This window comes from Microcaecilia unicolor, chromosome 8, assembly GCF_901765095.1.
Source record: "Microcaecilia unicolor chromosome 8, aMicUni1.1, whole genome shotgun sequence".
In the NCBI taxonomy this organism is placed as follows: domain Eukaryota; kingdom Metazoa; phylum Chordata; class Amphibia; order Gymnophiona; family Siphonopidae; genus Microcaecilia; species Microcaecilia unicolor.
The window spans coordinates 19,076,079-19,089,490 of record NC_044038.1 but is presented as its reverse complement, the minus strand read 5'-3'; the positions used below and the strand labels follow the sequence as shown (position 1 = coordinate 19,089,490).

Genomic DNA, 13,412 nt, shown 5'->3' with positions numbered 1-13,412 from the left:
TGAAAGGTCTTGCAATTTTCATTGCACTGTCCCAGAACTTCAACTTCAGTTCACTGTGGAATCAGGCCAGTCCTGTCGGTGGCAGCCCCAAGGGCCACTGAAAGGAGAACTGGAGGTGATGCCAACATCTGCATTATTTTGTGCCCATCCAAGTTACAGGCCCCACCAAAAAATCAGTTTGGGCTATACCACTGGAGAGCACATGGTCTATAAGCCTAACTGAATAGGAGACCAAGATACCTAAACCATAGCCAATTATTTCTCCAACTCAAATCAAATATCTTTATATTCAAACTAGAGGATTCCATTGTAAAAATTCACTCTGTAGCCTTCCTCCTCATAATTTCATCATCAGTCCTTATTGTTTCAAAGTCATTCATGATCCCATTCATATTAACTCTTCATTTTTTAATAAAAATGTACTGTCTTTCATCAAAATAATCTTTACTTATTTTTTCCAGGAAACTGTTCACTAGATTCTGGCAGTCCTCCTCCTCTGCTCCCATCCTAAAAGAGAATATGGCATCAGCTTCTTAAAAACTCTCTTACATGACTCATTTCAGCCAATCCTGTACTAGGGTTTTGTATTTCTTGGAAATTAGACTGTTTATTCAAAACTTAGAGCTGTGCTAGGCATGCATAATTTTTGTCGCTTGTGGATACCTAATTATTCAGAACGAACTAAGCCTTTTTACCAGAAATTGTTCGGCAAACAAGACAGACATCCATTCTCATTCAGAAATTAATGTACCTGGTTGTAAACAGGTTCTGGATACTTAAATTATACTTTCTTGATAACTAAGTGGTGCTGTCTATCAACTCCACACCAATTCCTCTCCTCATGATCAATAATTCTCCAACAAATCTCCGCAGTTTTATGTTGTTTAAAAGAACAGTGGCAACACCTCATTAAAAAACAAAAACATTTCAAGCAAAATAATGAATTGCAATTTTGATGGGCCGATGCTTAGAACTCCGGCACTATTGGCAAACAGCACAGGAACAACACCGGAAAGCAGCCCTCTAATGCTAGAAACTAATGCCATGCAAATTTTATGCACATTGTAAGAGAGGAATGTGTCGGGCGTATGAGGACAAGAGTTTTGTGGTAAGCGGAGCTCTTGTGCGCATGGGCAGGCGATCACAGACAGCAAACTTCTTAGGAGACATCCACAGTTTTCAAGATCCACTTTCTTCCAGCAATGGGAAATCAGAAAGAAACCCCCTGGAAACGGAAGATAACGAGCTCGGGTCCCAGAAGGGATAACGACACAGGTTCGGGCAGTAATAATGATCGGCATTGGAAGAGACGTGGTGTTCACAAAATGATAACGTCTACACACAGACAAGCATCGGGTCTTGGCAGAGGTCGTGACTGTTTGGGAGAGAGGGCTTGGCCCAGCATCTGGGGCAGGTTTGGGATAAAATAAACGGGACTGCTGGAAGAACGAAAGACAAAACGTCAGCAGGGAGTGTTAAGAGCCAGTGCACTAACATCCTTAGTGAAATTGGCGTAACAGATGTTGTCTTGTCCTGGTTCCATGGCTTTTTAACAAGAAGATCTTAGGTTGAAACGAAGGGCTACGCATCTAACAGATGGGCACCTAGCCATGAAGTTCCATAAGAATCTCCCCTCTCTCCAATTTTATTTAATGTTTTATTGTGGTCACTTGGCTTTCAATTGGCTAAATTAGGTTTCAGATCTTAAATATACACGGATGATATTAATGTAATGCTTCCAGTTACCCATGGTTGGGATGAGACACAGAAACAATTAAATGTTGTATTTTAACACCATTGAGAAGTGGATTCTCAATTATAAACTTAAATAGAGAAAATACTAAATTTTTATTCGTGGCTCCCACTAATTATTATTATTATTTGTTACATTTGTATCCCACATTTCTCCAGACCGGTCAAGACGCTTGGGTTATGCTCGCCTACCAGCAGAGGGAGACTGAGAACACTAACTTCAAACTATGTACATATAACCTGTGCCTAGCCACCTGACGTCAGTATCTTCTCAGTCTCAGCAGAGGGTAGACAAGCAACCTGTGCAGCTTGTCCGGTCTGGTAGGATTCAGAGATTATTTAGAGCTTCTTTGGTCTGTTTTTCAGTTTTATCCTCTGTGCCTGGAAGACTTTAGTGTGCTGGGGGTTGGTGGGTCCGGTGGGGCCTGCCATTGTCCCCTTTGGGGTGTCACACCCGGGTGGCCAGGTCCCTCCCCCTAACTGGCTCTCCCGTTTTGGGCAGCTTTGTGCCTCGGCTACAGTCCTGTGCTGCAGCCTTGAGTGCTAAGAACATGACCCTGGTGGTGGCTGCTCGTCGGGCCCTGTGGTTGCGGGGCTGGATGGCTGATGCTGCTTCTAAGGCAAAGCTGTGTTCGCTGCCGTTTAAAGGTTCTTTGCTTTTTGGGGAAGAGTTGGATAAGTTGGTGAGGGGTCTTGGTGATACTAAGGTTCCTCGTCTTCCGGAGCTTCGTCCTAAGGCTGCTAGGGGGTCCGCGGTGCGCGGACGGTTTCAGGAAGCTCGACGATATCGGCCTGGCAGGTCCTCCGGGGGGACTAGGGGTCGTTTTTTCCAAAGAACTCAGTCCTTTCGAGGTGGCCGCCGTGGAGGGCGAGGTTCCTCGTCGGGAACGCCCGGAGCGTCCCGTCCTTCGCAATGATGGTGTGGGGGCCCAACCTCTGGTTCGCGTGGGGGCTCGTTTGCGCTTGTTTTACCAGAGGTGGGTCCAGATCACCTCAGATCAGTGGGTACTGCAGATTGTGCGAGACGGCTACGCGTTAGAGTTCGACGGTCCTCTGCCCGATTTCTTTCTCGTGTCCCCTTGTCATTCCAGGCGCAAGGCGAGAGCAGTGCGAGAGACCTTGGCGCGTCTGGTCGAGTTAGGAGCAGTAGTTCCGGTTCCTCCAGGAGAGCGAGGTACGGGTTGTTATTCCATCTACTTCGTAGTTCCCAAAAAGGAGGATGCTTTTCGGCCCATTTTGGACCTCAAAAAGGTCAATGCGGCTCTGAAGGTTCCTTCCTTTCGAATGGAGACGCTGCGCTCGGTCATTGTAGCGGTTCAGGAAGGAGAGTTTCTGACGTCTTTAGATCTGACGGAGGCTTACTTGCACATCCCCATCCTAGAGGCACACCAGCGTTTTCTTCGCTTTGTGGTGTTGGGGAGACATTTTCAATTTTGTGCTCTGCCGTTCGGCCTGGCGACAGCGCCTCGCACCTTTTCCAAGGTCATGGTAGTGGTGGCGGCAGCGCTGCGTTTGCAGGGCATTTTGGTCCATCCGTACCTAGACGACTGGTTGATTCGAGCCAAATCAAAAGCAGAGAGCGAGGAGGTCACCGGTCGGGTGGTGTCCTTTCTGCAGTCGCTCGGTTGGGTTGTCAATCTGGCCAAGAGTCACCTCGTTCCGTCGCAGTCCCTAGAATATTTGGGAGTCCGATTCGACACGAAGAGAGGCCGTGTGTTTTTGACAGCGCCTCGCATCTCCAAGCTACAGTCTCAGATCCGGCAGCTCCGAGCTCAGAGGGCGCCGTCGGCGCGGGAGTATCTTCGGGTGCTGGGTCTGATGGCGGCATCAATAGAGGTGGTACCTTGGGCCAGGGCCCACATGAGACCGTTACAGGTAGCGTTGTTGTCTCGCTGGTCTCCTCAGTTTCAGAGTTTGGAGGAGAGGCTCTCCCTGCCGGAGGTGGCTCGGGGCAGTCTTCGCTGGTGGCTCCTCTCTCCGAATCTAGCGAAGGGCATGCCGTTGGACACGCCAGACTGGGTGGTGCTGACCACGGATGCGAGTCTGTCAGGATGGGGGGCGCATTGTCTGGGTCAGGTGGCCCAAGGGCGTTGGACGTTGGAGGAGGCGAGTTGGTCCATCAATCGCCTGGAGACGCGAGCTATTCGGTTGGCTCTTCGGGCCTTTCAGAGTCTTCTGGACGGCAAGGCAGTCAGGGTTCTTTCAGACAATGCCACGGCCGTCGCTTATGTAAATCGACAGGGGGGAACAAAGAGTCCCGGGTTAGCGGTAGAGGCGACGGAGTTGCTGTCATGGGCAGAAGTTCATCTGCAGAGTCTGTCAGCGGGACACGTGGCAGGGGTGGACAACGTGAGTGCAGATTATCTGAGCAGGCATACGTTGGATCCCGGAGAGTGGGCTCTCCATCCCTCCGTGTTCGAGCAGATAGTGTTGCAGTGGGGTCGGCCAGTGTTGGATCTTATGGCGTCGGCCGACAATGCGCAGGTCCCTCGGTTCTTCAGTCGTCGAAGGGATGCTCGAGCCGAGGGCATCGACGCGTTGGTGCTTCCGTGGCCACCTCAGCAGCTGCTCTACGTGTTCCCGCCGTGGCCGCTGGTGGGCCGCGTGGTACAGCGGATCGGTCGTCACTCGGGGTTAGTGGTTCTGATAGCGCCCAATTGGCCCCGGCGTCCGTGGTACGGAGATCTGATGCGGTTACTGGTGCAGGATCCGATTCCTTTGGGGCCTCGGGTGCGACTGGTTCAGGGGCCGATAGAGATGGCAGATCCCTCTCCGTTCTTGCTTACGGCTTGGCTCTTGAGAGGCACCGGTTGAGAAAGAAAGGGTTTTCACCCAGAGTGGTTGATACGATGTTGCGGTCTCGCAAGAGGTCTACTTCTTTGGCGTATGTGAGAGTGTGGCGCACCTTCGAGAACTGGTGTCAAGAGCGGGCTTATGTCCCTTTGCGTGCTTCGGTGGTGGAAGTTTTGGATTTTCTGCAGGATGGCTTGGAGAGGGGACTGTCGCTCTCTTCCCTGAAAGTGCAGGTTGCTGCCTTGTCTTGTTTTAGAGGTAAGATTCGGGGAGTTTCCTTGGCGGCTTCTCCTGATGTGGGGCGGTTCCTGAAGGCAGTGAAGTTGATTCGGCCGCCTCGTCGTCCGTTGGTTCCGCCTTGGGATTTAAATTTGGTTCTGGAGGCATTGGTGGCACCTCCGTTTGAACCCGTGGCATCCATTACATGTAAGGATCTTACTTTGAAGGCGGTTTTTCTGGTGGCCATTTCTTCGGCGCGTAGGATTTCAGAGCTTCAGGCTCTGTCTTGCAGGGAGCCTTTTCTGTCATTTGCTAAGGAGAAAGTGACTTTACGGACGGTTCCTTCCTTTGTGCCTAAGGTGGTGTCGGCTTTTCATGTCAACCAGGTGATTTCCTTGCCTGTGTTGGGGGATCGCGCTAGGGACCTTACGCAACGTCGGCTGGCTAAGTTGGATGTACGGCGCGTTTTATGGACGTATTTGCGCAGAACGCAGGATTTTCGAGCATCGGATAGGTTGTTTGTGTTGTTTGGAGGTCCCAAAAAAGGGGCAGCAGCTTCCAAGGCTACTCTGGCTAGGTGGTTGAAGGAGACCATTGCGTCGGCGTACTTGTTGAAACGCCGTGCCGTGCCCTCGGTGCTTAAGGCTCATTCTACTCGGGGGGTAGCTGCTTCTTGGGCGGAAAGTAGTTTTATTCCTCCGCAGGATATTTGTAAGGCAGCGGCGTGGTCTTCCATCCATTCCTTTGTGAAGCATTACAGACTTGATGTTCGGGCAAAAGAGGATGCTCGGTTTGGAGCGGCTGTGTTGTCTTCTGCTTTTCGAGGGTCCCACCCTTAAGTTTCTACTGCTTTGGTACTTCCCAAGCGTCTTGACCGGTCTGGAGGGTTGAAGAGGAAGGTGAAATTAGGCCTTACCTGCTAATTTTCTTTCCTCTAGACCCTCCAGACCGGTCAAGAGCCCGCCCTGTGTATTATCAGAAGTGTGTATTATCAGAAGTGATTTTGAGCCGTGTTCTGCTATGACTATTCTTTCAAGTTTAGTGTGGTCGGAGAGAATTTCTTTGACTCTAAAACAGTACAGAGCGGGACGTTTGGACGTTCCGTCTGTGGAAGCACACTGTTGGTGTTTGACTATTGGTTTTCCAGGTACAGGGGTTTTGTTTCTCGTTTTCAGGTTTTTGGTTTTCTGCTTTGCTAAGCGGATACTGACGTCAGGTGGCTAGGCACAGGTTATATGTACATAGTTTGAAGTTAGTGTTCTCAGTCTCCCTCTGCTGGTAGGCGAGCATAACCCAAGCGTCTTGACCGGTCTGGAGGGTCTAGAGGAAAGAAAATTAGCAGGTAAGGCCTAATTTCACCTTTCCCACACATTTGCAGGCTCAATGTGGCTTACATAATACCGTGAAGGCATTCGCCAAATCCGGTACGGGATAGGTACAAAATGTTGTATTGGGATAGGGAAGATAAGATTCAATCAAGTTGGGTTGAGGTAAAAGAGTTTGTTAATGTCCCATACGATCTTTAATAGTGAGGTGTTGCAGGGTTGAGTCATTTAAGTTGGGTCATTCGGATATGCCCTTCCGAATAGGTGAGTCTTTAAGGACTTAGATAAGTTAGATAAGGATCATTACTTACTGGAACCAACAGCCCATATTTTAGGGGTTCAAATTGATAATTTATTATCAGTGGAACATCTTGATAAAAAGATCCTTTTTTCTAATGAAGAAATTATGTTCCATTAGGAAATATTTTGATTTACCTAGGTTTGTTTTGATAGTGCAGGCTCTGTTGTTGTCCCAGTTGGATTATAGTAACAGTGCCTATGTAGGCTATTTAAAACCCATATACAAGAAACTACAGACTATTCAAAATATGGCTGTCAGGCTTATCTTTGCTGTCCAAAAATCTGATAGGGTGATTCCTTTCTTTATTCAATTGCATTGGCTTCTGGTTGAGACCCGTGTAAGATTCAAAGTCTGTATGATAGCCTTCAGATACTTTATGGCATAACCCCTGCGTATTTACTGGTTCCATTTTATCTCATGGGAATTTTGTGGTACTGATTCTGAAATCAAATGAAATTAAAATTTCCCTACTGTAAAAGGTATCAAATCCCTGCAACATGCCAACTCTTCATTATCATATCAAATGGTTTCAATTTGGAATTATCGTCCTAATAGAAGTCAGAGGTTTAACCGATTATCTTTTATTTGGAGGAGCAGGCAAAACTTTTTCTGTTTAGAGAATACTAGATTAATTATTATTATTATTTTTTTGTTAATAGGATGTTTTATTAAATCTTTTTAGCAGTATTTTGCACTTCCTGGGTTGTTCCCAGTCTCTTTTGTGTTGCCCATGTTGAGCTGTAAAAGTATCTGTGGGATACAAGAATTGGAAGTAAAGTTTAACTCGTGGATCTCTCATCTTCTTTTGCTGTCCACCACAGCAGGAATAGATCCGTTCTTCAACGCCACGGCAGTTTCATTTTTGGCACACATCCGATACGCGTGTCTGAAAAATAATTTTTATTTTCAGACGCGCGTATTGGCTGCATGCCGAGTGGCATTTGATGCACGTAGGTCATTACCGCCCGGTTACCGTGTCTTTACCGCTAGGTCAATGGTTGTGGTAAGGACAAAGACCCAAAATAGACGCACGTCCATTTTCAGCCAAAATTTTTAAAAAGGCATTTTTTGCAGGTGCACTGAAAAATGATACTGCGCGTGCCCAAAACACACATCCATACCACCGCAGGCCATTTTTCAGTGTGTCTTTGTAAAAGGGCCCCTTACTTATCAAGGACAGTTCTGGATATTTAAATTATGCTCTTTACAACCAGATGAAATAAATTCCAAATTGGAATGGATGTCTCTAATTTAAAATACTAGTGCATGATTGGCTGAAATGAGTCATGTGACATAATAGTGTTTAAGAAGCTGATGCCATATTCTCTTTTAGGATGGGAGCAGAGAAGGAGGACTGCCAGAATGTAGTATACAGTTTCTTGATGCAGAAACCTATCGGAACTATTTATTTATTTACGGTTCATTTATATCCCACATTTTCCCACTCATGCAGGCACAATGTGGCGTACAGCAAGTTATGAAAATATACAATAAAGAGAATATGACAGAAAAGACAAAGGATAAATGGGGGAGTAGTGAGTGGCAGAAGAAAACGAAGCAGGGTGGGGAGCATGAGGGGCACATCAATTAGCAGAATGGCTAGGGGAGTAAGTTTTGGCAAAGAAGTAAGTCTTCAGCAGCTTCTTGAAGAGGCTGTGGTCCATTTGTGTTTTGAGGTGCTGCGGGAGAGCGTTCCAGGATTTAGGGCACCAGTAGCAGAAAGAAGAGGTGAAAATCCTCTTGTACTTGACTCCCTTACAGTTCGGGAAGTGTAAATGGAGATATGATCGTGCAGCAGGCGTGGCATTCCTGGGTGGGAGGTCGATCAAGGGGAGCATGTAGTCCGGCGCAAACCCCATAGATGATTTTGTGGGTTAAGGAGCAGAGCTTAAAAGTAATACGCTCCTCTACAGGTAGCCAATGGAGTCTGAAGCGCAGAGACGCAGCATGTGCAAAACGACGTTCTCCAAGAATCAGTCTCGCGGCAGTGTTCTGGACAGTCTGAAACTTTTTCAGTAAAGAAGCCTTGCAGCCCACGTAAATTCCGCTACAGTAATCCAGGTGAGAGAGGACTAGCCAATGCACCAGTGTACGAAATAGATCTCTGGTAAGGAGGCATCGTATGCGTTGTAGCCGCCACATGGCATGAAACATTCTTTTGGAGACCAAATGTACATGATTATCCAGCTGGAGGTGCGTGTCCAGGTGCACTCCCAAAACCCGCAGACTGTTGGTAATCGGAAGAGAGTAGCCCTTTAAAGGAAGCATTGTATCGGATATTTGGACATGGGGGGACGAGAGTATGAGACATTGGGCTAGGGCTCTGAGCCTTGGAAGAGATAAGTAAAGATTATTTTGATGAGAGATAGTAGTAGATTTTTTGTAAGAAATGAGGAGTTAATATGAATGGGAGAACTCTCTGCAGAATTCCTAAGCTACCATCAACCTTTCCTCCCAGTCTCCAAAGTGTTTGTTCCTCAGCCTCCATCATCACCACCTTCTGTGCTTGTTTTCTCCCTTCCTCTACAGGGCTCAGAACTGCCAAGTAGTGGAGAGAACCTAACGCTAGCAGCCCCGCTGGATCAAATTAATGTGCACATCCGGGCAGGTGCTGTCATCCCTACACAGGTACCTAATCTCATGGGGAAAGGAATTTTCACAGGAGAAAATAAAATTCATGAACAATATTAACTTGTATAACGTTCCTGTTCTTCCACATTAACAAGCCTGTTTTAATAATCTTTCTCCAGAGACCAGGTACCACGAGCTGGGTGAGCAGTGGGAACCCCCTCAGACTGATTGCAGCACTATCCCAGCAAGGGGAAGCCTGGGGAGACTTGTTCTGGGATGACGGAGAGAGCGTAGACACATTTGAGAGAGAAGACTATTCTTATCTAATATTCAATGTCTCAGAGGTGAGGAAACAGAGCTTATACCTTTCTCTTATAGAAGAGCCAGTGGGTATGAGGTTTAGGGTTGGGAGGGGGGCGGGCAACAGATATGCTTCAAATCCTAAATAAGCAGGTCATTTTCTACTGGTCATGGAACAACGTTTGGACATGGCTCAAATTCAAAGATGAACAAACTAGGGCCCCTTTCTAAGTTGGGTTGGTGAATGTATGGGGGGTATAAGAATTAGGGCTAGATTTACCTACATGCAGTGAAGGGTTACTGTGTGTTACTCCCCAGTAATGCTCCTTAGTAAACCTAGTTCTTAGAGGTGGTGGACCAGAATTTCCAATGAGGAGCAGGCCAGAAACTAATGCTTTGGCAGACGGTGGTTTGTGCAGCCCTGCTCTAATTCATTGTGGTCCGTCTCTTGCATGTAGAACACTTTCTCATCCCGCGTTGTTCATGCCAATAAGGAAGCTACTTGCATCACTGTAGAGACGCTGAGCGTTTTAGGAGTCAAGAGCAAACCATCGAAAGTCACTGTCGATGGTAAAGAAGCTCCATTCTTCTATCTGGAAAACCAGGTATGAACATTCCCAGTTCGTATCATCCTCTTTCCCACTCCATGCATATAAAATTTTAGACACAAGCCATTTTCCTAATGATTTTTCATTCATCACTTTGTGTTTTTATCATAAGTAGAGGAGTGTGGTAGCCGTGTTAGTCCACTCTTAAGGTTATCAATAGAAATCAAACAAAATAAAACATGGAAAAGAAAATAAGATGATACCTTTTTTATTGGACATAACTTAATACATTTCTTGATTAGCTTTCGAAGGTTGCCCTTCTTCGTCAGATCGGAAATAAGCAAATGTGCTAGCTGACAGTGTATATAAGTGAAAACATTCAAGCATTACTATGACAGTCTGACAGGGTGGGAGGATGGGGGTGGGTAGGAGGTATGCATGGGGACATCAAAGCATATCATTGATATTCTAACAGGATGGGTGTGGATAGGTGAGGGGTGGGGTGATCAACAGAGACATACAGCTTTATGGTTTATAATGGGCTAGGAACCCCAGATCCTTGTTAAGTCCTTTCTGTTGGGTGTTAAAATATTCAATCATTCTGACTTCAAAGGTCTTACGTTCTTGTATGGTTTTAAAGTTACCTTTCAGGATTCTTTTTCACCCAGTTAAAAATATGTGCACCATGTGCATATTATTAGCTGCTCTGAAGAGGGTGGTTTTCACACAAACCAATTTACCCACGTAGTCAATTTTAAAAATGACCCTCAATGTAGGAAAAAGCCTCTTTAGTGCATATGGGCCTCTCAATTATATTTCTGAGACTAGAAACTTTTATCTTTTTTTCTTCCTTGTTCATTTCCCTTCCCTGTCACAGGTTCTCATGGTGGAACACCTCAATCTCAACCTCAGTGTGGCTTTCTCCATTTATTGGAAGTAGACTAGGTTCCAGATTTGTGACCCTTCAGGAAGTAATGTCTCAGGAACTTGCTGAATGCACAGGACCGTAGCCTATGACTGAGCTCAAGAACACACAGAAGGCTCTGTTTCAGAGTCCTGGTCTCTAAATGTTTGTATCTCAGATCGCCGCTGAAAATGAATGCCAAATATTACTATTGCACTGCTTGACCCAGGTTGCCAGACACTAAAAAGTCCTAAAGAAATGTAGCACCGACAACCAGTATTGTGTTTAATCCTGTGGCAATGCAAGCTGCATGGTTTATGGAATGTTTAATTGTACAGCACCCAGATATAAAGCAATGTTCTTTTCAAGCCAGGCTTCTGCAAGGAAAACTATATAATTAAATCTCCTTTTACTCCACGTTTCATGGGATTTTGTGAACTTGGGGTAGGGGAGAAGCTAAAGATGTCATGATGTGCACATGAAGGCCCCATGTTTGTCCCTATCACAGAGTAGGTAACAAGAAATAATTTATCAACTGTCTTTGTAATGGGATTGCACTGAAAATACAAGTAGGTGATTAAGAGAACTAATGCACTCATTTGAACTGTTTCTTTGATTAACTGAAAAAATAATATTAAAGTCTTTCCATTTAGAGTTGCATTTACTTTGACGTACAATCGGCAGTTAAAGACACAGGCGCCTTCTTTTGAAGAATCATGCTGGGATACTTTGCAAACTTCAGAACCCAATTCAAATTCTTGACACAAGCATTAATCTTAAGCCAACTAGATTACTGTAACTCCGTATATGGTTTGTAGTTTTTTTTTCTATTGAGAAAATTGCAGACTACAGCCGCCAGATTGGGAAAATGAGCATGAAACCCCTCTTTTGATTAAAACTCATGGGATCATGTTTAAACTCTGTACAATGTTATTTAAAATATTTCATGACTTAGCATCATGTTACATGTGCTCTATTAACTGTCCTACTATAGAAATATTCTTAAAATTACGAGAGTCTCTTGTATTGCGTTTTCCTTCTTCTAAAAGAGTTCGTTATCTGACAGTTTTTAAATCATCCTTTCTGTATTTGTCTGTTAGTTTTTGGAACTGTCTCGCAAAAAATTTTAGATACCTGTTGGACTACTTGAATATTAGGAAGAACTTGAAAACTTGGCTTTTTCGAAAACACTTGGATTAGCTTTTCAACATTGTAAATTTTAGTGTTGTTTTATATGTAAAAGCTCACTGGGCTATTCCCAGTTTTCTTTGTTTTGTAACCTGTGCCCAGGTTTTCGTGGAATATAAACATTTAAAAAAATAAATACTTAAAAATTAAAAAAAAAAACAAAACAGGACTTCAACCATGAACCTGAAATCAAAACCAAAGCCACAGCCACCAGGAGTAATTGTCTTCTACCAATCTATCAATAACGCCACATTGAGCCTGCAAAGAGGTGGGAAAATGTGTGATACAAATGCAATAAATAAATATATAAAACATGCAACTGTTAAATGTGATGATTGCTCTTTTATCTCTTCCACATGACCTGTAGCTACAGACCTAGTTCCCCATATAGAGGTTATGCCTTGTCAATATTAGGCATTGTGCTTCCAAGAAGGAATGGGGTATACTGCAGCGAGCAGCCATTAAACCCCCAAACGTATTGGTATGACTCCATTGGATCTATGAGAAAGCACCAAGATAACATGATAGACTTCCATGGTGGACATATGGGGCAGTTCCCTCACAAATGTCGTGAGTTCTAGTGCTTAACTGGTCTCCCTAGTGCTTACTAGCCTTTTGCCACCTGTGAGGGAGTCTATAGGATGCTGCCCCTCTCCCTTAATAGCACGCCCTCACAGTGTCAGAGCCACCTTAAACCTCATAGTCATGTCCAAGGGGGGAAGTGGTCCAAGAAGTATATAAGCTGAGGCCATAGCTCGGTTAAGGAGGCCCAGAGGGAAGCAGAAATGCCCCATGGCATGTGCCTCCACCATTTATATGTGAACTTCCACTACAGTCAGGCCAACTGACGGGAGCCTTGAAGACTTTTGTTTTTTGACCTGAGTAATTGCTAGAGACTTCCCTGATAACTCTGAGAAAGCAGGAAAGGGACAAGTGTATGTTGGACAGTGGCCCTGCAGGAGCAGGCCACATGAGGACACTGTTGTAGGTACGGACCAGTTTTATGTTGCCTTTTTCCTCCTACCTGTGAATGGAACGAGATTCCTGACCTACCAGCTTTCAATAAATGCTTTTTCCCTTTATCTGCAACTAGTGTATGGCTCTGGTCTTACTTGGACACTGGACCCGTCCTTGTTCACATCTCCACATATTGTGGTGGTAGTGGGATTTGGAGCTTAACCTAGCAGAAGAAACTGGAATCCTAAGCCTCAGGGGCTCTGGGCCTTATAGGACTATCCCTGCAGGAATGATAGGCTAAAGGGACCAGCCCTGCCTTAGGAGCTGGAAGTATAGTTAGTGTTTGTCACGAAACACCTAGCACCCACCTGGGGTTAACCCTGCTGCCACCAGAAGGGTCTGTCCCCAGCACTGCTCAGGCCCACCTGGGCATGTGCTCTACACTAGCATCCTCCGACAGTCCCGCTTGCCTCTGGGCGAGTCTCCCACTCTCAAGTTATTCCCCAGTGATTTCTAAGGATACTGAGGCCACACTCTCAGGGATTTCACAGTTC

The 13,412-nt window shown here is 45.6% G+C and overlaps 1 protein-coding gene across 1 annotated transcript in view; it reads left to right on the top strand.

Moving 5' to 3' along the window:
• The window catches only part of LOC115475533 (lysosomal alpha-glucosidase-like), a 66,666-nt gene extending 53,498 nt beyond the window's left edge, over nt 1–13,168 (top strand). Inside the window, exons 17-20 of the mRNA XM_030211313.1 lie at nt 8,920–9,018; nt 9,141–9,305; nt 9,720–9,866; nt 10,687–13,168. Coding sequence (XP_030067173.1) covers nt 8,920–9,018; nt 9,141–9,305; nt 9,720–9,866; nt 10,687–10,749 — 474 coding nt within the window. The 3' untranslated portion in view covers nt 10,750–13,168. The remainder of the gene's footprint in view (nt 1–8,919; nt 9,019–9,140; nt 9,306–9,719; nt 9,867–10,686) is intronic.
• Nucleotides 13,169–13,412: the final 244 nt, after the last annotated feature.